Source organism: Lissotriton vulgaris, chromosome 11 (genome assembly GCF_964263255.1).
Source record: "Lissotriton vulgaris chromosome 11, aLisVul1.2, whole genome shotgun sequence".
NCBI classification, from domain to species: domain Eukaryota; kingdom Metazoa; phylum Chordata; class Amphibia; order Caudata; family Salamandridae; genus Lissotriton; species Lissotriton vulgaris.
In genome coordinates, this window is record NC_141699.1 from 985,761,550 (window position 1) to 985,785,623 (window position 24,074).

The window sequence follows — 24,074 nt, forward strand, 5'->3', positions numbered from 1 at the left end:
TGACAATGAAGGTACAGCTTTCACTCAATAGGAGGATGTCCTAAAAACGATAACAATAATGTTGGAAAAAAACAGTAGGATGTCCTGGTGCTTTTTAATTCATCTTTGTGTGTGCAGACACCTGATGGCTCGGAGTATATCCCGATGTGACCCAAATGTCGAATTTTAGTAAAAAAAACAGTTAATATACACGTTATTATGCTGTTTGATTTGTAGTCTTGAGAATGTCCCATGTGCTATTTGCCATGGGTGAAAAATGTGTTGGCTATAAGCAAGCTCAAGGAACTTCAAGAATATCACAATAACAACATTTGTTACAGTACAAGGGATTTACCTCTTCTTTAAACCCCTACTGAATGGAACTGCAAATTCCGTCCCAAGGAAAAGGACTGCTATTTTTATGATCTACAGAACACCACATTTAGGCGGTATGCAGGTTTAACCAGGCAAGATAGCAGAACTGCAGCCTTAATTAGGATATAAAAATAATTTGGGTATTACGAAACACTTCCTGCAAATCATTACCTGCAACCCTTCTCCACTTCAGAAGAGCCATCATCTAAAAAGGGAATATTGATACTTATGTGCCTCATATCTTGGAATATGCTATAAGAGTATAGCAATAGGCAATGAAGGACATCAGGAAATCGATGTTCAACAAAAGGTCCTTTAGGGATAATTATTGATAACACTATATTGATTCTGAAATAGAAATTGTGGTAGGAGTGTGTTGTGCGTCAAATACCAAGTACAACAACTTGCAGATCCCCTGCATTGGAATACATAGGAGAAAATTGGTAACTTTCTCATTTCTTTTAACATTGTACCATGTTAAAGTGACCTTGGGGGTCAGAGGGTTTTTTTTCCCCCTTAAGTTTAGAAGTGAAACGTTTACCCGATGTACAATTATATTTCACCTCAACATTTTTGTAGGTGAGAGTTAATGCAAAATGATTGTTTCTGACCATGGAATTCTATCTGCGCTTCAAAGAAAGAATTTCTCTTACCCAAAGCTACAGTCAGATTCTGATGAATGTTTCATGTAATCAACAAGATAACGGTTTGGTGAAGAGAATGAGGTGGTGGAACCTATATATTAGGTAGTAATTGGCCAAGAGCCATTGGTTGGGGGTATGTAGTACATGTTATGGGTGTGCAAATCTAGGTTTCTAATCACCACTTTATGCACATCTTGTATTTACCTCATGACTTTGTAATGGGAAACATCCTTTACAACGCGGTGTTTACACCGCGGGCCTTTACGACACAGCCATCACAACGCAAGTCATTACTACGACTTGCGCTGGATGGCGCTCTTGCTCAAGGAATAGTTTAATTATCTATTCCAACACCTTCCCTACTGTTACGTGGGCTGGAGTTAGTATAGAAAATTAAAATAATCCACAATCCAGCGCCCTCCAACGCAAGTCGTTGTAACGACTTGCGTTGTGATTTCTGCGTTGTGATGGTAGCGCGGTGTAAACACTGCGTCGTAATGACATACATCCCTTTGTAATAGGCAATCGTGATAAAGCCTATATTGTTCCTACGGTCTCAAAGGTGTACCACTCAGCACTCACATACAAACATGCCTTTAAAAGTTATTACCAAGTAATTTCGCCTAGAAGAGGCATATGTTAAAGATATATCCATTGCACGTCCTTCCATGACTGCCTTTAGTTATTACGGTATCCTGCACATTCACCCACAAAAAAATTGCTTTTAGGGGTACAAAAGCATGGTGGCACTGCACTCAATGAGATGGGTACGTAGACTCAGAAGGTGGTCATGCAGCCCTTGGAGGCCAAATAGGTAGGCGAACTTGAGGCCTAAGGCCTCTAAATAGAGCAGCACTTCTCTGGCACAAAGGTATCTGGGCAAGCTTTTGTGGGTGTTTGGAATAATGTACATCAGTAAGAAAGTTCAGATGGTTGAGCACATGGAGCACTGTTCTGATTGTAACTTGAAAGTTGTAGGAAGGTGGATACCCGACTATTGTTACCCCAGATTTTTGCCTAGTGTTTAGCTGGTTTTCGACTTAGTTGGCCTGGGATCCTGCTAATCAGGACCCCAGGCTATCTGCTCTCTCTGTAAAATGGACTCCATGTACCTTAGGTACATCTCCGTTTGGATATTAGGTCACCTTATGAACCCCTGTACAGTGTACTATAGGTACCCAGGGCATAGGTGCATCCAAGGCCTACCAGGGGCTGCAGCATATCTTTAGCCACCCCTGGCTGGCCATCCAAATTGACACAACTGGCTGATTACTCACATCGGGCAAGGTGGTGTAATCACCCCTTGCTTAGATATAGTATTCCTATCTCTAACCTTATATCTAGACACATATATACCTATAAGTCACTCTGATGGCAGGCCTTAACAATCCTGGAGGCAGAGTGCTTGGTTTTATGTGAGATGGTGCTCTAGCATGAGCTGAGCCTGTCTGCAGCTTTCGGAACCATGTCCTTATAGCTGTTCTAGGATATTGCCATACCATATACTCTTAAGTGCATTATGAACCTCGCGGTTAAATGCTAACTCTGGTTTGACTTTATCAAAACATGTCGAGTAAGGTGTCATACGATTTGGAATACTACCCTATCACCAGTTCTGGCGAAGGGGGTAGCATTCCACCTTTCTAGAGGGAGAAGACATGTTGATCCTACTATTCCTGGTTAAAGTTAACCAGAGCCTCAGCATCACAAAATGGATGCTGCTGCCACAGACACAAGTGTGACCTCCTGCTGCTGGGAGTCCTTCCAGCGAGGGAGGCTTGGACAATAGGTTTCCTGTCTTGCGAGGTGCTAGCACCACCCCAGACAGGGTTTTGTGTATTAGGGCAGGGAGGGCTGAAAGAAAGGAGACACTGCCTGGGGCACACAAGGTGTCCCATGCATAGTCCAGTTCAAACAGGTGCTGGGGCTCTCCATGCCCAGCTCTGGCGCGAAACTGGACAAAGGGAAAGGGGTGTAACCACCCCCTTCCCTGTCCCACCCATAAGAGGGACCTAGCAGGTAATCCAGCCCCTAGATTCAGTATATAGGTAGGAGCTGAGTCCCAAGACTTTAGATTATCCTGACAAACTCTGAAACGAAACTCTGGACCTTCATCACTCTACTTTGCAAGAAGACGATTGAAGAATCTCCCTTGTGGTCAAGGAGTGACCACCCTGCACAAGCAGGCACCAACCCAGCGATCACCGACTTGCTTTGTCGACGCTCCCGCCGGAGCCCGAGCACAGAGCCCGACGAGAACCGGATTCCCAGACATCCAACAGCCCAATCCACAGTCCCTGCAAAGCTGACACCCGTGGAAGCGACGAGAGACGCGGGACCGGCCATCTTGAAAAGTCCACGACTTGTTGATTGTGCAGCACCCGAGGCCCCCTCGAGGCTGTGCATTGGGGATTAAAAAGCCCCAGCCCCGAGCAGCATCTGCACCGAAGATCAGCCCTGCACACTCCACGAGTTCTGCGTGGGGCCCTTCTGCATTTTCCTGCTCGACGCGTCTGCCCGGTCACTTGCCCGTTGGCTAGTGGCCATCTTGGCAACGATCCTTTGAATTTCCACCACTGGTCTGGTTGCTCCAGACTGGCCCTTGCTTCCCTGAAAAGAAGCAGCCCCTCAGACCTTGCTGGTCTGAGTAAGAAGCCAACTTCGTTTCCTGCGTGGGTTGACTTTGCCAAGGCTTGTTGACTACGATCCTGAAGCAGACACCGCCAACAGCGAGAGCCTTCGTGGGACAGTCTGTGCCTGACTCCTGGTCGTTGTCGACGCCTCCTGGTCCACGTGGCTGCAGAGACAAGCTTCCCATCAGCACCTGATTGCAACGCGACATCGCCTGGTTCCTTCCTGGTCACTGGCTAGTGACTCAGACTCTGTCCCCTCTGCTTTCAGGTCTTCTTCATCTTCGATCCACCCTTGGATCCACCCGGACACTTCTCTCCTGGCCGCCTGCAGCATCTTTTCTTCCGGCTCCATAGGATTCGATGACGAAACCAGACACACTTTGATACCTAAGCACTCGCTTTATGTGGGTGAGGTAACGCGAGTACCTCGGTGCTCCTGTGGGTATCAACTATCCAACTGTCTAGGTTTCAAGTAATTTTCACTGAGTCCAGTCAGAAGTACCCTAAAAGAACTAGTTTGTAACTTGTACGTTCCCATTCATTCTCTATGAGAACCCGCATGTGTGTTTAGACACTGCACACGCATCCTGTGGGCCTCCTGCTTCTTAACCCTTGGTAGCTCAGCGTAGCCCCAGCGATTCCCTAGGCCCTAGGCCTATTCACTTCCCGAGTGGTGGTTCTTATACCACTATTTTAGTATATGGTTTAGCATGGCCCTAGAGCCCTACTGTATTTTTGTGCTACTTATTGTATTTAAATTGATTATCTTGTATTGTGCTTATGCCTTTGACCTCATAAACAGTTCAGAGGGTTTGTCTAGTAATAAATAACATATTTTATATATATCCTGTGTGGGGTCCTTTCATTTGGTATTAAAGGGGTTACATATGGTAAAACAGCTGGCATCACATGCCCTCTTGAGTTTAGCCTAAGACTGCTCTGTCCATGCTACCTCTAGGATAGCTGGTCTATAAGTTTGACTTTACAACCATCACCATAAGGGTTGTTTGTACTGGTGCAAGGTGCTCACTAAAATAGTGATCATCATATACCAGGCCAACTTCTCACAAAAGCCGCCACAAACCCAGCAGCCCAGACACAGTCTTTCAGATTTTTAGCTAGGAGCACTGGTAACTAACATCTCTCAGCCACAAACATCCTATTGCTAATATGCATGAACCACAACAGAGATTGCAGTTGGTAGCTTTGTTTCAGGGTGGATCTAGAGATGGGTGAGCCACAGTAAGGGCTAAAACAGGGACAAAGCTTGCCTTTAAGAGGCAGTGCACGAGCTGAGCCAGAAAAAAATGGCAAAGTGAATACTGAAGAAAAAGAAAAATGGCAACTCACAAATTGTGGCTGCTGTGGTAAACCGGTGTACACATTAGCCAGGACTCCTTAAAATGTCATCATAAAACGATGACTTCCTTAACATTTGTGTTTCAGCTTTCAGAAAATATATTAAGTTTACTTTTGTTAAGATAAGAATTTCCAAATGTGAAGGCATTAGGCTTGGCCACATAAGATATATCCGTCTTTTTTTTTTTTTTAAATCTTTTTATTGAAACAAGAAACCAGAGGAAATGGTCTACATACTCGCACAATAAATTTACGTGGCGCACAAGGAGTCACACAGGAAATATAACATTACATCAGTTGCATGGCATTACATTGCGTTTGAAGTCTCTCTCGGGTTATGCCTCAGGTTGCGAACTGCGAGCCTGGGGTGGTTCACAGATATATCCTCTGTATTCATTCCATTTGTCCCATATCTCCCCCCATTTTTGGGGGGCATCCCCGGGTAGTGAACACAGTCTTCTCTTGAACCATGCACCAGTCCATGTCCCGTTTCCACTCAGTAATTTTTGGAGGCGTCACCGCTCCCCAGCACCTAGCAATGTTACCCTTAGCCACCATCTGCCCAGGAATCACCCAGATCTTCCCTCTCTCCGAAAGGTCTGTTGGCTCCCATATGTTCAATATGCAACGTTTCGCCTCTGAACGCAGTTCCAATCCCCAAACATCTTGCATACATCGGACCACTTTCATCCAGTATGACTGTAGTATCGGGCATTCCCATATCATGTGGAAGAAGGAGCCAGCCATGCCCCTCCGGCACCCATCATCCTCGCACCTGCCCATCCTTTTCAGCCTGGTGCTGGAAATGTATGCCCTGTGGAGAATTTTAAGTTGGATGAGTCTCAGTCTGGACGAGATAGCTACCTCTTTTGGGGAAGCGAGTGCACATCTCCACTCCTCCTCGTCAAACTCCAGACCATCAGCCTCCCACCTCCCTTTCAAGCCCAGAAGTATGTCAGGAAGGTTATTAATGAGCTTCTTGTATGTGAGTGAAATCGCATGTTCCTGTATGTGGCCGTCTAGTAGTCTGTCCTCCAGGAGGGAGGCCGGGTGGGGCACTGTACCATGCGGAATGTTCTTTTGGAGTGAGTGTCGGACTTGCAGATACCTAAAGTATTCCGTGTTAGCGAGCTTAAATGTGTTTTGTAGGTATTCGAAGGTTTTCACACCCTTGGCATCCCAAAGATCCTTCACCTGAGAGATACCAATAAGGTCCCATTTGTGGAACCCCTTGGTGTGGCCCAGCCGACCCAGGCGCTCAGAGACCCAGAGAGGGGTAGCCATGGTGAGGGTATTGTGCCAGCCCATGATGCGTTGGACCGCATGCCAAAGTTGTACCGAGTGACGGGTCGGCCCTGTGAGTGCATGTCTGGCAGTCCTAGAATAGAGTGCCGCTTCGTAGTTCCCTCCCGGCAGGAGCCACCTGTCCATGCCGTATCCCGGATCATTACCATCACAGTAGGTACCTTGATTGATGGCCGAGAGGTGTGCAGCCCAGTAGTATCTGCGGATATCTGGTAGGGCTATCCCCCCATCGTACCATCCCAGAGTCAATTTCTGCAATGCAATGCGGGGCGTACCGGACCAAAAAAGGTCCCTCTGTGCCGCCTCAATAGCCGCGAAGTAGGAAGCTGGCACCAGATCAGGGTAGTTTTGTAAGGCATAAAGAAACCGGGGTAGCGCCATCATTTTAAACAGAGCCGCCCGGCCCAGCAGTGAGACCGGGAGCTTTTTCCAGGTGCCGGCATCCCGCGGAAGTCGTCGAAGGGGCGGGGTCAGGTTTCTATCGTACATCGATGTCTTGTCTTTGGATATAAAGAGGCCCAAATATGTGAAGCCTTCAGTGACCACCTTAATGGGACATCCGCGTGGAAGCACAGGGGGGCTACCATGCAGGACGTAGAGGAGGGACTTGCTCCAGTTGATGCTGTATCCGGAGTTCTTCCCAAAATTAGTATAACTATCTAGTGCTCCGATGAGAGACCTCCGGGGCCGGGTGAGATAAAGGAGGATATCGTCAGCATACAGTGAAATCTTGTCCTCCCAGCCGTCCGCCCAGCGAATTCCTTTCAGGAAGACATCTTGCAGGATCCAGGCGGCAAGTGGTTCGAGAGCAAGAGCAAATAGGAGGGGCGAAAGAGGGCACCCCTGGCGTGTCCCCCTCTCAAGGGCAAAAGCCTCTGAGACCTTGTTGTTCACTACTACTTGGGCGAGTGGGTCCGCATAGAGGAGCCACACCCAAGATATAAAACTGGGGCCAAACCCCAGTTTGTGAAGAACTGCCATCAAGTACGGCCATTCAAGGGTGTCGAAGGCCATGGCTGCATCAAGAGACACAACCACCGCGTCTTCACTCATCGTATGGACCCTCCCCACCACTCCGTTTAGTCGGCGGAGATTCAGAGCAGTGTTAAGGTAGGCCACAATCCAGATTGGTCCGGGTGGACCAATGTGTTGAGGACCGGTTTGAGTCTATTTGCCAGGATTTTAGCTAATATCTTTGGTTCAACATTTAGCAGGGAGATGGGTCTATATGACGCACACAACTCCCTGGGCTTACCCTCTTTAGGAATAGCCACAATCGTAACCAATCTTTGGTCGCGAGGCAATACCCCTATGGACTTACTTTCCTCAAACATCCTTTTAAGATAGGGGCTGACACCGTCCGGTTTGAGCTTGAAGAGCTCAATCAGAAGGCCGTTGGGCCCAAGCGCCTTCCCGGGACGAAGATCTCCTATTGCTCGCTCCACCTCTGTCGTGGTGAGCGGCGCCTCTAAGAGGTCACGCTCCACACCAGAGAGTGCCGGCATCCTGATGTCTGTCAAGAGTGCCACCGAGTCTTCCTCTGGGCGATCTGACCCTCGTTTGTACACTGTCTTGTAGTGACGGGCAAATTCAGCGGCAATTTCATGGGGTTGTGTAAGCACAGTGCCATCTGTCGTGTGAATCTCGGCCACCACTTTACTAGCTTGTTGCTTCTTATCTAGCCAGGCCAGGAGTTTGCCCGCCTTATCTCCCTGATCATAAATAATGCCCTCACTGGTGACAACCAGCTTCTTTGCCGCTTCCGTGACCAACGTCTGGTATTCAGCAGTTTTCAGGGACAGCCGATGGCGCGATCCTGGGGTGTCACCCCTTTGGGCTATTCCCTCCAGAGATACAAGGTCAGCCTCAAGCACAGCAAGCTGCGCCTCTCTTTTCTTACTACGGCCCGCAATCGCCGATAAGGCCTCTCAACATAGGACCGCCTTAAAGGCCTCCCACAATGTAATCGCAGAGGACTAAGAACCGTCATAACTATTAAAATAGTTCGCTATTGAGAGGATGAGTGTCTTACGGAGGTCCTCACTCCGGAGGTGCCAGGCATTGATAGGCGCGACGCATCCTTCCCTCCTATTTCAGACAGTAAGGTGGGTCATAACCGGTGAGTGGTCAGAGATACCTCTGGCCAGATGCGTTGCAGTTCGGATGGTTGTGTCCCGGTACAGGGGGGTGAGGATATAGTCCAGACGGGAGAAGGAGTGATGCGGTACGGAGAAGAAAGTGTACTGTGAGTCTACGGGTTGTGCCAATCGCCAAATGTCCGTGAGACCAAATGTCTCAAGGAAGTTCCTAAGCCAACTTAGCCCCCGCGGCATATCCCGCGGTGGGTGTCTGTCTAGTGTACCAGAAACTACTGCGTTAAAGTCGCCCCCTTTAAATAGCTGCCCGTCAGGGAGAGAAAGGAGGAGCGAAACAAGGTCCTTGTAGGCCTGTGTTTGTAGACCCGGTGGAATGTATGTGGAGACCATTGTAAGCCGGCCCCTCTGCCACTTCCCCGAAACGGAGGCAAAGGGACCCTGTGGATCAGTATCAGTGTGATCAGGCAGGAAGGGAAATCCACGGTGGAGAAGGATGCCCACCCCCCGGGACCCCGTGGTGAAGCCTGAGTGGATTGCCAAAAAATACCCACATCTATTTAGGGCATAGCAAGGGTTTCCCAACAGGTGAGTCTCTTGTAACATCACACCATCAGTTGCGTGCCGTTTAATGATTGGAGTACCATGGTGCGTTTGAGTTTGTCCCCAAGCCCGTTAACGTTCCAGCTCATTAGTCTGAGGCTTTTGTCCCATTTTTTAGCCATTGTCAAATACCATTTCCATTTTCAACCATGAGACCCCAGCACGCCACACAACATCATACATTATTTCAAGGCATGAGCAAACGACCAACTCACTTTCCTCCCCAACTCCCCAAAACTCCCCCCAACCTTCCCTTCCCAACCCCATCCCCACCCCCCCCAGTCAGATCTTTGTAGACAGCCCTTAGCTCCCCGAAAGGACCAAGCCAGATTCATCACCCCCCCAACAACAGCAACACTCCCCCACCCTTCTCCCTGCTCCATAGGTTAACAACTACCCACGACCCCAATTAGCAGAGCGCCTTTTGCCCAACCCCGACCCGGGAATGAGGAAACCCACCCCTCCCGAGAAACTTCTTTAGGGAACGTGCACGTGCCCCAGCTCCAGCCGGCCCGCCGGCACCGCCCCATAGCAGTATAGTCTCCTCAGTCTCAGAGCACCCCGGCATGGCAACAAGGCCACTGACCCCCTGGGCAGAGGTGTAGATCGTCCCTGTATCAACAAGGTACAAAAGAGCACAGAAAATTATACATTACAGTTCAGCAGGGACCTGCTTCGAAGGTCTAGTCTTCAGCGTGTAGCCGGGTCGCGGGAAGGGTCTCCCTTGGGACTTGCAGATCTGGAACGCCATGAACGATGGCTCCTAGTGTCCCCTTCCGATCTGTCCGCCGCGGACCCAGGGGAGGTCGCCCGGTTCTCCCTCCACGATCCCTGTCCCCTGTGTGCCCGGTCGGCCGGGGCCGAGGTATCTAGCCACGTTTGGACCTCCGCTGGCGATGTGAAGAACCAGGATTTGCCTCCATCAATGACCTTCAGCTTGGCGGGGAAGAACATCATATATTTTATGCCTCTCTCTCGGAGCGCCGTCTTGACTCTCAGGAAGGAACGCCATTCCTGCTGGACGTGCAATGTGAAGTCCGAGAAAAATCGGATCGTAGCCCCTTCATACTGTAGATCCCCCCCGTTGCCTCGCCGCCTGGAGGATGGCGTCCCGGTCTCTATAGTTCAATATGTTAGCAATGATTGTCCTGGGTGGCGCCCCCGGTTTGGGTCTGGGGACCGGAGCACGATGGGATCGCTCGACCGTGAAGATTTTTGACAGCCTCTTCGGCTGCAGGGGCTGGAGGATAAGGTCCTCTAGGAAGAGTTCCACGCTGTGCCCCTCCGTTTGCTCTGGAACACCAACCACACGGATGTTGCTCCTCCGAGCCCTCCCTTACTGATCGTCAAGACGGAGGGCCATCTGGTGATGCTGGTGAACAAGGTAATTGATCCGACCTTCGAGTCGCTTCTCCGCTGCCTGCAGTGTTTTAACATCCGCTGCGTTGGCTTTGGATCTCTCCGTGGTTTTACCTAGGTCTGTTTTTAGTAGATTTACTTCAATGGAGATTTTGTCCATTTTGGACTCTAGGGTAGGGCCCAGGGTTTGAATGGCGGCCATTATGGAGGTGAGGGATGGCTCGCTCTGGCTTGCCTGATCATCAGTAGTCGCACATGGCTGACCCTGGTTCATTGGCACAGCATATTTGTCCAGCTTATTGGTCTGGGTGTTGGCTCCTCCTTTCGGCCTCATGGCGTGATAATCGGGACTCCTATGTGTCGCCCGGCTGCCCGAATGCAAATGGAGGATTCCTCGCAGGCTGCGTGGGGTACAAGTGCGGTATCTATGACTTCGCCAGCCGTGCACTTCTCCTCAGAGAGAGCCCAACCAAGTGCTCCAGCGCGCAACCGAGGCCGCAATGTCTCCTCCAGCAGGTCCAGCCAGCAGAACCACCGTCCGACGCGTTATGGGTCACCTCGCCGTGCCTGTCCCTAGTTAGCTCCTCACAGCTGTGTCCCCGCACCGCACAATTTCGCCCCCAGTTTCCAGCAGCCAGGCAGCCAGCGCAAGCACAGCAGTCGAGTTCCTCAGGCTCCGGCAACCATCCCGCCCTGTATCTCAAACCTGTTGTTGTCCAGCACCCCACAGGGCTCACCCCTTTTCTCTTCCTGCCCGATGTTCAAATGTCCAGGGTCCACGGCCCAAGGCGCCGCTGCGCGGGGAGCCAGGCCCCAGGGGCTACACCACGGGGCCTCTGGCCTGTAGATGTTGTATCGCGTCCAAAACACATACAGTAAGGGGGACCCGTGGGCAGTTTAATGACCAGCTCCGAATACAAGCCCAACTAACAGTATTCACAACAGAGTACCAGAGGGTCAGTAAAAAGACAGGCTAGTTAAAGAAGACAGAACAGGTGTAGCGCTCCCACTGTCCATATGATTACGGGGCAAATGCTAAAAAATATATATATATATCTATGCCAGATCAAGATCAGTATCTGGTCTCTGGCTCCCATCAGTCACCACTCGGAACCGCCCTTCATCATTTGGGGCCCCGAGGACCAACACTGTACCAGATCTTGGTATATTAATAGAAAGAGAGGATCTTCCTGTTAGTCTGTATGTGTTGGTGTTATGGTTGAAACCATATGTGTTGGTGAAGTAACTGATGGGGTCTAATGTGCAGTGCAAGAAAAAACCAGAAAAAGAATGAGGGTGAATAAAATTGGTTTAAGGAGCAGAAAATAATTTAATGGGGTATAACTCCTAGCACCAATGTTAAAAAATAGCTCAGACAGGGTGAATTTATAACCTGCCTAGTGGTGTGACGTGGTCGACATGTTTCAGCAAACCTGGCTATTAGCCTTGCTTTCTTCAGGACCTATTAATTACAGCTACTGCAAACAAAGAAACCCAACGTGACAAATAAGTAAAAAGGTAAAATGTAGTGTAGGAACGACACAGAAAAGTCACCTGAACCTCCAGGTTGTGTCTGTTCCAGACCTCTTCATACACTCAGCGGTGGGCTGAAATAAAAAGCATGGCGTGAGCTAATCCCCCCATACCTGTCTTCAACAAACCTATCGAGGTATATCAGATAGGTTTGTTGAAGACAGGTATGGGGGGATTAGCTCACGCCATGCTTTTTATTTCAGCCCACCGCTGAGTGTATGAAGAGGTCTGGAACAGAGACAACCTGGAGGTTCAGGTGACTTTTCTGTGTCGTTCCTACACTACATTTTACCTTTTTACTTATTTGTCACGTTGGGTTTCTTTGTTTGCAGTAGCTGTAATTAATAGGTCCTGAAGAAAGCAAGGCTAATAGCCAGGTTTGCTGAAACATGTCGACCACGTCACACCACTAGGCAGGTTATAAATTCACCCTGTCTGAGCTATTTTTTAACATTGGTGCTAGGAGTTATACCCCATTAAATTATTTTCTGCTCCTTAAACCAATTTTATTCACCCTCATTCTTTTTCTGGTTTTTTCTTGCACTGCACATTAGACCCCATCAGTTACTTCACCAACACATATGGTTTCAACCATAACACCAACACATACAGACTAACAGGAAGATCCTCTCTTTCTGTTAATATACCAAGATCTGGTACAGTGTTGGTCCTCGGGGCCCCAAATGATGAAGGGCGGTTCCGAGTGGTGACTGATGGGAGCCAGAGACCAGATACTGATCTTGATCTGGCATAGATATATATATATATTTTTTAGCATTTGCCCCGTAATCATATGGACAGTGGGAGCGCTACACCTGTTCTGTCTTCTTTAACTAGCCTGTCTTTTTACTGACCCTCTGGTACTCTGTTGTGAATGATGTTGTATCGCGGCCTTCGACCAGTGGTGCGGGTTCACTCCTACGTCTAGGGCCTTGCTCCGGTACTCGGGCCCCCGGGTTTCACAGCCCCGTTCTGCCACCACCGAAGAGTCGCGATCAAGATGGTGCAGCCGGCTCCCGTACTTTTCAGGGGGTCCCCCACGCTCTTCCGCACTCAGGAAATATGCCCACAGGATGTGTGGTGAGCCACTGCCGAGGCGTCCTCCAGTCCGCCGGTACTCAGCCCGATTTGAGCCTCTGCTCACACCCCTCGTGTCCAGGCCGCAAGCCGGGGCCTCGGGTAAACCAGTGCCCGGCCCAGGGGCTCCAGGCGGCACCGCCCACTCAGCCGCGGCAGCGGAGAGGGCTGCTGCTCCGGCCTCACGCGGTCCCTGGTTCCGCCACCGCCGATCGGGAGCACTCCACGGGAGGCTGCCCGGGCGCAGATGGAAAAGCGCCCCGGTGAGGATTAAAGACAGATATTTATTGAGGCAGTGTCAGCTCCGGCGGAGCTCGGGAATTAGGCGGCCATTGCTGTCGGTGCCTGGCCACGCCCCCTATATAATCAGTCTTACTGAGCAGCTGCTTACTCAGTACGTCCTTGTAGTGACTTCTCTACACAACGATTGTAGGATAATCCATACAATTTATTTAGTCTGGGGTGTATAGTAAGGACCTGTCCAATGCACTTCCTTTATATAAAAACTCCAGAACATTCTACAGCAACACTAGTTAAGTCAATTCTAACATTCTACATTCCATTAATAACACATATCCCAGATACAACACATCTTCCCTCTTAAAATCATATAAAGTAACTTTCAAAAGAAAATAATGAACAAAAAACAAAAAACTATGAAACAAAATCCTGCGTTTAATCTGACGGCCACACCTACTTAGGACTAATTAGACATTATCAACCTCTCTCCTTCCACAATCTTCAGCTCTCTCTTGCACTCTTGGTCCATGCTCTCCCTCCTGTTCTTCACCATCACTAGAACTCATTTGTCCTCCTTCTTCATCAGCACCATTTATCTCCATCAACACTGGGATTTTCCTTACTTAGGGAATCAAGCTTCAGTTGACATTTTCTTCTCCACGATCAATCACTGAACCAAATCTGCATTTAGATATTCTACTCATATGCCATACTCTTTCATCACTCAGATTGACAAAATTATGGAACCTTTATACTCTTAAAGGAACAGAACAATTCTTGTTTTTCAACATAGCTGATTGTAAAGTACCCTTCATCACACAATTAAAACTATTTCTTCCTTACTTTCTGGATGATACACGGACGTCACTGTATACTCAATACCGACCCCTCCAGGTCGCTCCACCTACCGCACGGCCCCCCGTGTGCCAGGTCACCGCTGCTGCTACAGCCACTGCTTCCTGTCCGTGTGCTGCCGCTGCCTTCTAGGGACTCTGCCCTCAGGCTTCCTGCTCGTGTGCTGCCGCTGCCTTCTAGGGACTCTGCCCTCAGGCTTTCCCCCTCGCCGCTACCACCGTTCTTCTTTTCCCACCGTTCCTCTTTTCCCGCCGTTCCTCTTTTCCCCGATCCCCGCCGCTGCTCCCCTGCGGCCCGCCCCCTTCCTTGTCCCCGATCCCCATTCGCCGCCCCGCTCCCGCCTCCCAGCTGCTCCTCCCTCCCACTTGGCCATATATGGCGGGGACCGCGCGGCAGTGAGCTGTGACCCCTCCAGGTCACTCCACCTACCGCACGACCCCCGTGTGCCAGGTCACCGCTGCTGCTACAGCCACTGCTTCCTGCCCGTGTGCCACCGCTGCCTTCTAGGGCCTTTGCCATCAGGCTTCCTGCTCGTGTGCTGCCGCTGCCTTCTAGGGACTCTGCCCTCAAGCTTCCCCCCTCGCCGCTACCACCGTTCTTCTTTCACCGCCGTTCCTCTTTACCCGCCGGTCTTCTTTTCCCCGATCCCCGCCACTGGTCCCCTGCGGTCCCGCCCCCTTCCTTGTCCCCAATCCCCATTCGCCGCCCCGCTCCCGCCTCCCAGCTGCTCCTCCCTCCCACTTCGCCATATATGGCGGGGACCGCACATATGCGCAGCGGCAACGCCGATTGTGCGCCAAAGGCAAGCCCGTCTACGCCCGTCCACGCCTGGACCGCGCCAAGCGCCAGGACCCCTGGCCCTCAACGATGACAACACACCGAAGAACTTACGACGCGCCACCCTCCACACACTCAACGCTGGCCGGAATCCCACCTGCTACCAAGCCGCCCTGAAACGCACCCATGGACCCTTCACCTGCCAAGCCTGCAAATTCACCTGCCTCCGAACCTGCACCGCACCCGCCACGTCGAGCTCCAGCAACAACCATCTCAAGTGCATCCTGATCAACACCTGCTCCGCCCACAGGCATGCCGTCGAACTCTGGAGTCTCCTCGACACAACATCACCAGACGTCGCCTTCCTCACAGAAACATGGATAAACGCCTCCTCAGCCCCCGACATCGCCATAGCCATCCCGGAAGACTACAAGATCACCCGGAGGGACCGCGTCAACCAAACTGGCGGAGGCATCGCCATCGTCCCCAGAAACACCATCCGCATCACGACCAACTCCAATGACATCCTCACCGCCGCCGAGCACCTTCACTTCCAGATACACACCGACCCCAAGACCACCCTCAGAGGCACCCTCATCTACAGACCCCCGGGACCACGCACACAATTCAGCGAAGCCATTGCAGACTTCGTCAGTCTGCACGCCCTCACCTCCACAGACTACATCCTCCTAGGGGACCTCAACTTTCACCTGGAGAACAACAAGGACTGCAATACCGCCGCTTTGCTGGATAACCTTGCCAACCTTGGACTCAAGCAACTGGTGAACATCCCCACCCACTACGCCGGCCACACGCTCGACCCCATCTTCTCCTCCAGCAAGCACATCTCCTTCAGCCACTCAACCGGACTACACTGGACAGACCACAGCTGCGTCCACTTCAACTACAGGAGAGCCACGACCCACCACCACCCGCAACACGTTCCCCGCAGAAGATGGAGCAAGATCACCGTCGCCCAGCTCACCACCGCCCTCAACCAGAACCCCCCTGCCAACACAACGGACCACAACGAAGCAGCCCGCAACCTCACACAGTGGCTCACCAACTGCGCCGACAAACTCGCATTACTGAAGAACCCACCCAGCAGACCCAGCAGCAGGAAAAGCCTCGTGGTTTACCAACGACCTCAAAAACTCCAAGAAAACCTGCCGCACCCTTGAGAAAGCCTGGCGCCACGACCAGACAGCAGAACACATGACCGCCCTCAAGAACGCCACCCGCAAACACCACCAGCTGATCCGTATTACCAAGAAGACAACATTCAAAGAACTGGACAACAACACCCACAACAGCAAGGAACTCTTCAGCATCGTTAAAGAGCTCTCCAACCACAGCGCCTGCAACAACGACATCACACCCTCGCAAGACCTCTTCGACTCACTCGCCTCATTCTTCCACCGCAAGATGGCCGACATACACAACAGCTATGGCGCGCTGACCAGGGACCCAACCACCGCACCAGCGCCCCCCACCACCACCCTCTGCACCTGGACCCCGGTCAGCATCGAAGTAGCCACCCGCCTGATGAACACCATCCACTCCGGCTCCCCTACCGACCCCTGCCCACACCACATCTTCAACAAAGCCGACTCCATCATCGCACCCCAACTCCGGAACATCATCAACAGCTCCTTCGCATCCGCCACCTTCCTGGAGAGTTGGAAACACGCCGAGTTGAGCGCCCTCCTGAAGAAACCCACCGTGGACCCCACGGACCTGAAGAACTTCCGCCCCATCTCGCTCCTCCCCTTCCCTGCCAAAGTCATCGAGTAACCGAGACAACTCTCTGCCTTCCTCGAGATCAACGGATCCCTCAACCCCTCACAGTCCGGGTTCAGAGCAAACCACAGCACCGAGACCGCCCTCATCGCAGCCACTGACGACATCAGGTCCCTGCTCGACAACAGGGAAACTGCGGCCCTCATCCTCCTGGACCTCTCAGCAGCCTTCGACACCGTATGCCACCGCACCCTGATACAGCACCTCTGCAACACCGGAATCCAAGGAGCTGCCCTGGAATGGATCATCTCGTTCCTCGACCGAAGAACCCAGAGAGTCCGCCTAACCCCGTTTCGCTCCGCGTCCACCGAAGTCATCTGCGGCGTTCCACAAGGATCCTCACTCAGCCCCACCCTCTTCAACATCTACATGAGCCCTCTCGCAGCCATCGCACGCCAACACAACCTCAACATCACCTCATACGCCGACGACACCCAGCTGATCCTCTCCCTCACCAACGACCCCGCCACCACCAAAACCAACCTCCAGGAAGAAATGAAAGACGTCGCGGAATGGATGAAGAGCAGCGGTCTGAAACTGAACTCAGACAAAACAGAAGTCCTCATCCTCTGACCCTCTCCCTCCGCCTGGGACGACTCCTGGTGGCCCCCTGCCCTGGGCACCGCACCCAAGCCAACTGACCACGCACGCAACCTGGGCTTCCTCCTGGACTCCTCCCTCACGATGACCAAGCAAGTCAACGCTGTCTTGTCATCCTGTTTCAACACCCTGTGCAAGCTCCTAAAGATCTTCCGATGGATACCCACCGAAACCAGGAAGACGGTCACCCAGGCCCTCGTCACCAGCCATCTGGACTACGGGAACACCCTCTACGCTGGAACCAAAGCCAAACTCCAGAAAAGACTCCAGCGCATTCAGAACGCCTCAGCACGACTCATCCTGGACATCCCTCGCCACAGCCACATCTCTGCTCACCTGAAAGACCTGCACTGGCTCCCCGTCAACAAGAGGATCACGTTCAGACTCCTCACCCACGCACACAAGGCTCTCCACGACACGGGCCCGAAGTACCTCAACAACCGCCTCACATTCTACACACCCATCCGACAGCTCCGATCCGCCAGCCTCGCCCTCACCTCCGTCCCACGAATCCGCAAATCCACCGGAGGAAGATCCTTCTGCTACCTGGCAGCCAAGACATGGAACTCCCTCCACACTCACATATGTCTGACCCTGGACCATCTCTCCTTCAGGAAACAACTCAAAACCTGGCTGTTCGAGCAGTAGCGACCCCCCCTCCCCCTCAGCGCCTTGAGACCCTAACGGGTGAGTAGCACTCTTTACAAATGCTGTTGATTGATTGATTGATTCCTTGCAAAGAACTTCTCAAACTCATCAGCTTTAAATTGTACACACCATTGTCTGTAAATATTTTCTTAGGTAACCCGTCTCTTAAAAAAATCTCATCCATAAACCTTACTACAGCATGTGCATTTGCTCTCTCAAAATGCATTTCCAGCCACACAGAGAAATAATTCACAGCAACTAGTACAAAAGTACAAGAACCTAACCAATCCACCACTTGCCCATGATATCCATTCCAATAACTCCCCAAAGCATTCCAAGAGCAAAAATGGTTTTCGATGTTGGCTTAAGCAAAATCTGCGACGTATCTGCACTAACACAATCAAAACCTTCTCTGACTACTCTTTCAATTTCACTATTCTTAGCTGGTCACAAGTAGTACTCAGGCTCTCTTCTTACTCTTAACAATTCCCAAGTGACTAATGACACTAACACACAATTCTGTTCCTTAATGTAATGTACTTGGTGGTACTGCTCTAGTCAGCCTCATCATAAAATTTCCAACAACAGGCAAATCATCACAAGATACCAAAAACTGACCATCTTCTCATCTAATGAGCTCTTAACTGACCAATCTTATACACGCATTTTACGACCATCTTCAACACCTTAGGTTCATTCACTGCAGTAATGCACTCATTTTCTTTGATTGCCATCCACCATTTGCTATACTGAACTCCTCTCAATCCTCTTCAGGCACTTCCATCAATGGTAACGGTAATCTACTAAGGCAATCCAGCACTTTAACCCAAACTCCAGGCACTTACTGCACTCTATAATAAAAGTCAAATAACCTTACAAACATGCACGAGCTGTGCTTGGAGTGCCATTCAGCAATCAATCAGAACTGAGCAATTTTAACAAAGGTGTTTAATCATCAGACTAAAATTGTTAATCCACAAATAAATTATCAGAATATTTCCAAATCCCACACCACAGCAAGAGTCGCTTTTTCCACCAATGAGTAACATTCTTCAGTTTCCTTACAATATCTCTCACTCTTTCATCACGCTCTTGTTTTGTAGCACCCATCACCAGGATATCATCCTGGAAAAATAGTGCTCCTTCAGATTGTCAAACAATCGGAACATCTGCCACCAAAGCCGAACCCAACGGCAGTCTACAGTCTTAAAACAATCCATGTGTGTCATAAATGTAGTCAGTTTCTTGCTTTCACAGTGTGAAGGGATCTGATGATAAACAGAGGATAGATCTGTTGACGAGAACCCCTGCGTACCCTTAGTCAAAGACATTACATTTTTAGGAGTGAAAATTTTACCTTTAAGATATTCTTACTAAGGTCTCTACATAAACGTATTTTCCATGTAATCGTTTTGCCACCACCAATGGTGAAATCCATTCTGTGGCCTCAACTTGCTCAATAATCCTAGCATGCAAACGTTTCTCTCAATTCTCACTTCATCCCTCACAAATACAAGCAAATACCTTATTTTATTAATTTTAGGTTTAGCATCTTTTTGAATGACCATCCTACTGCAAAATTCCCTTTGACATTACATTCTTCCCTTAAAATAATTCAGGAAATTATTCTTTTTTTCATTTCCCCATATCAACACTGTCTAGAACAGTCTTTCCATCCGTATATTGCTCTTACGCAGCCTTGGCACACTTATTGGAACTCTCTGGCTAACAAACAAAAGAAGTGACTTAGCACAATTGCAAGTCACCATGTGGACATAGTCGTTCCTGAACATATTGACTATTAACATGAATTATGATTTGGTTCCTAATTAATTTGTAGTGAGGCGAACCTAATCTAGATGTAATCATTCATTGCTTAAGTTCAGATACACATTCATCAATAGGTTCATTATTTTCTTGTTTCCTTTGAAAAAAACTTTAACTTATCAATTGCAATACCAATGCAGGAGGACTAATATTCATGTCTGTGAACAGGTTATCAAAAACATTGCCTTCAGAAGATGCTAGGTTTCTTGTCAATCATGTTGTATACTTTCAAACCCTGGGGACCCAACAAAAGCAACAAAATCTTCTTCCATTCTTGCATAAGGTTCTCATTATCAATCACATCTATGTAGTTTAAACATATTCTTTCCACCCAGCCAACTTAATGGTAGATCCACAGACGATGCACAAAAAAAGCTGTGAAGGTGCCTGAGACATAAACATGGTTGATACATATGTTTTCACAAAATTGCCAGAAAACCCTTTACCAACTCACACCGTACTGAAAGTCAATAACATCCAACAAGGAAAAAATGATGCTCAAGATTGCTCCAGAATTCTGCTTCCAGAAATTGTAATGCAGTGAACTTACCTCACAGTTGAGAATAATCAGGCATGCTATGAGTAACCCATGTGCTTTAAATTCCACCACAAAGTTAATTTCAACAGACCAGGACTAGTGTAAAGTTACCACAGGTAACCGTAGGAGTGGTTGCATTTTTTACTATTTCGATGTTAATACACAACACTCATGCGCAGTGCAGACGTTATTCAATGCACTTAGAGTTGCTATGGCAAACGGGTCAAGGAGAAATCTCAAAGAGGACAAAGAAGATACACATCAATCCATGGTGAAAGGATGCATACTCCTCCTTCAAATGTAAACAAGATCCTTCCTGGTGATATCACTCGCAGTAGATGCTGCATTGAGTATTCAACACGCGCCAGATCATTCCTAGGCCATAATCTCAACAGTGACGGTCAGTGTACCTCACACGTCATAAATTGTAGCAGCAGCCAACTAGGAAGGTGAACCTTCTTGTCGTACATAAAACTAACCACCTTACTTTTTGGTGCACAAAATGTAGATCCGTCCGGAATCTTCTACTGAGTAGTCCTAAACAGTTCCCACAACGGTACTAATAGAGTGGTCATCTACCACCAGTAAAGGTAGTAGCAAGCACAGAAGTTTCCCCTAGGCTCAACTCATTGCTAAAATTGTGTTGTAAATCCTAAACACAACATTTGAAGGATTATCCATACACTGAGTCCTGGGGCGATACAGCAAGGATCTGTCCAGTGCACTCCCTAATCATAAAAGGCCCTGAACATTCTACAACACCACTATTTAAGTACATTCTAACACTACCTGCCTTTTATTCTACAGTCCATTAATAACACATAACTCAGACACAACACGTCTGCATTAGACAGTTTTAGCCCAATTCTTACCGCCAGCTATGTCGGGACACCTAATGTTCTGCTTTTTCCCATTATGGGGGAAGATGTAGGCTCATTGACTTTAGAAGCCCTATAAGACACAGGAAGGGGCCAGCTCCTGATAGCAGGAGAGGCTGGGGGTCACGTTACAAAGGCGGCAAGGCCTTTGAATCTCCTCTGCCACTGATGGCTCTTCCTGACCTGGGGAGGGTTGACCACCTCCGCCTAGGAAAGGTTTATTTTCTGGGCTCAGGGAGCGAAGGCTACCACCTCAGGGGTCTAGAAACATGTCTTGTGGTGGCAGGCTGGTGAGTACCAGTCAGGGAACCCACCAGAGGCTAGTCATTTTTCAGGCAGCATCTCCAGGATGTCCTCAGAATTCATTGTATAATACATCCCACACTAGCATCAGTGTGGGTTTAGTATGCTGAGACGTTTGCTACCAAACTTCGCAGAATTCAGTAAAGCCATTATGGTGCTGTGGAGTTCGTTATGACAAACTTCCAGACCATATACTCTTTATGGCTTTAAAGCACTTATAATGTCTAAGAATGGACTTAAGACCATGTAGGGGTATAGTGCTCATGCAACTGTACCCTCCCCAGTGGAATAGTGCACCCAGCTAGAGGGGTGTCTAACCTATACCATAGGCAGTGGGTCGCAGGCATGGCAAGAATGTGTGCCATGTCGACTTTTCACTTTTCTCTGCACCAAAATGGCAGTGTGTGTGTTTTAAGGTACAGGGCCTCTAAGGGTGGCACAATATGTGGTGCAGCCCTTAGAGGCCTTCACTGTTCACAGTGCCCATGGTACTTTTACAAGGGGCTTACATGTGGGCAGAGATGTGCCAATTGAGGCTACAAAGGTACAGTTTTTCGGAAAGAGCAAAGGCCCTGGGATCCAAGGGAAAACTAGTCAAAGTGTATCAGAATTCTGACAAAAAGTGTGGTGGGGGAACTGCAACAGAAATCCAGCTTCCTACACATTTGCACAGGTCAATGCAGAGAAAAATAACATAAGGAGCACTGATACGCAATTCTTGTGCATTTTACTGTACATATTGTGCGGATTAGTGGAATTCCGCTGTAAAATAGATGTGTAATTTGTGACAGGACAGCAGTATTTTGAAGATGATAATGTTGTGGGTTTCTCTTATGGGCTCCAGGTTGGAACCAGAATGATGCATGGTGAAGTTATAAAAGGGAGATGCAAGAAAATGTTGGGTTGAGGAGGAGTTGGGATGAAGAGGTGCGAGTGGGGTCTGGAATATACTCCTGTACAGTTCTTCTAGCGAAATAAATATTTTTTTTACCTTCATCGCGTAGCACTACATTAATGCAGCACAACAGATTAGGGCGTAAAGGAATTTACTATACGAAAACAAAGCAAAACTGCAGAAGGGTAAGAAGGTTGGAAACAACTCATAATACACGTGTTCGCATGTTATCGTGAAATGTCGACAATTTTAGACATTTGTTTAGTTTCTCTCTTAGGAGGTGCCCAGTTTAGAAACAATGAATTATGGGACAGATAAAGCCTTTCAAAATTAACCAAACGCGTGGATTGAATGGTCATTGATGAATTGAAATACTTCAGGGATCTGGGGAGTTTGGAAGCAGTTAGAGGTCAGCATTCATGCTGCACACTTGTTAAACTGTTAGAGCTAGACACACACATACATACAGACTTACAAGCTACTCTGAAGCCTTGGATCAGGAGATGGCAGGCTCAGCTCGGCAGTCCCAAAGGACCTCGAGCTGTACCAGAGCCAAGCATCTGGCTCGAGCAAAGTTCTAACTTTCAGTGGCTCGACAACCTTTAAAGTGGATCACGTAATATCAGTGCTTTATATAGAGAGGTGCTGTCTGGTACGCAGCACATGCACTACTTTAATTTGAAAGGAAGACTATCTTCTCAGCATTAAGGAAATACTTTTAATGGGAGAATATCAGCACTTCTCAAAGGCAAGCAGGTTCTCTTTAGTAGTAAGTACCCGCACTTTTCAATCTCAATTTAAAGCACCGCGTAATATGACAGCAGTGTGTGCTTCTGAATAGTGCGTGGCGCAGGGACCTCGCTTGACTGAGGTCCAGTCGCAGGTTTATCCACCGAAGTAGGGGCAGGTTCAAGTGTCTGAGCGTTTTCCTGAGCGGGCGCTCTGACGAGCAGCCATCCTCAAGGTCCATGATTGCTAAAGATGAACTCCTAATTCTCGACCTGTGCTGACTCTGTCTGTACCGCCGAGATGTGTTTGAGGGTACCTGTCCAGGGCGCGTGAAGCCGGGTGTCAGCATCAGGGCAGCAGCTCTGAGGATCTTCATGTTGGTGTTGGTTCAAGTGCCAGCGCTTAGAGGCAGGTGGGATACGCCGGGGTCAGCAGGCTGTGAATGTCATGCTCTGGCTGCTATGACTTCCTGTAACAGAGGTACCGGCGAATGTTCCATACTACGTGATGACGGCATAAAGCTCACGCATGCTTACAGTGCGCCGTATGCAGCTTGCTCTGACAGAGAACTAGAGCGCTGACTCTGATACAACAACGTGCAACATTAGGCGCCACGCTTTTCAGCAAAACGCGTGCAAAGTCCTTTGTAGTTTGGTTAATGTAATATTTTTTTTCTCATAAGGAAGCACATTAGGTTATTAAAGAGAAAATATGTGCTGAGAAAAACTGCTCAAACTGGGTTGACAAGAAAAATATTTTTTATGCTTTTACCGATTCACAATACGTATTTAAATTAAAAGTCTATAAAACAATTGAAACTGTGAAGTTCTTTTCAGAGGCTTTCATTTTAGTGTGACATCCGACAGGTATTATTTTGTTGCATAGTAAACACAAACAGAACGTAGCAGCTTCTTTAACATAGTAAACACAAACAGAAGGCAGCAACAATCTTTCTAGGTTTACGGATCTGTCTGGCGGCCTGGCTAGACTAACGGAGAAAAGGCCGGCCCTGCATAACAAGCAC

The 24,074-nt window shown here is 49.0% G+C and overlaps 1 protein-coding gene and 1 pseudogene across 1 annotated transcript in view; both read right to left on the bottom strand.

Moving 5' to 3' along the window:
* Positions 1-23,554, bottom strand: part of GFM1 (G elongation factor mitochondrial 1) — a 245,147-nt gene extending 221,593 nt beyond the window's left edge. Inside the window, exon 1 of the mRNA XM_086944222.1 lies at positions 23,367-23,554. Within this exon, the coding sequence (XP_086800348.1) occupies positions 23,367-23,426 (60 nt within the window). The 5' untranslated portion in view covers positions 23,427-23,554. The remainder of the gene's footprint in view (positions 1-23,366) is intronic.
* On the bottom strand, positions 9,682-10,684 carry LOC147683820 (uncharacterized; annotated as a pseudogene).
* Positions 23,555-24,074: the final 520 nt, after the last annotated feature.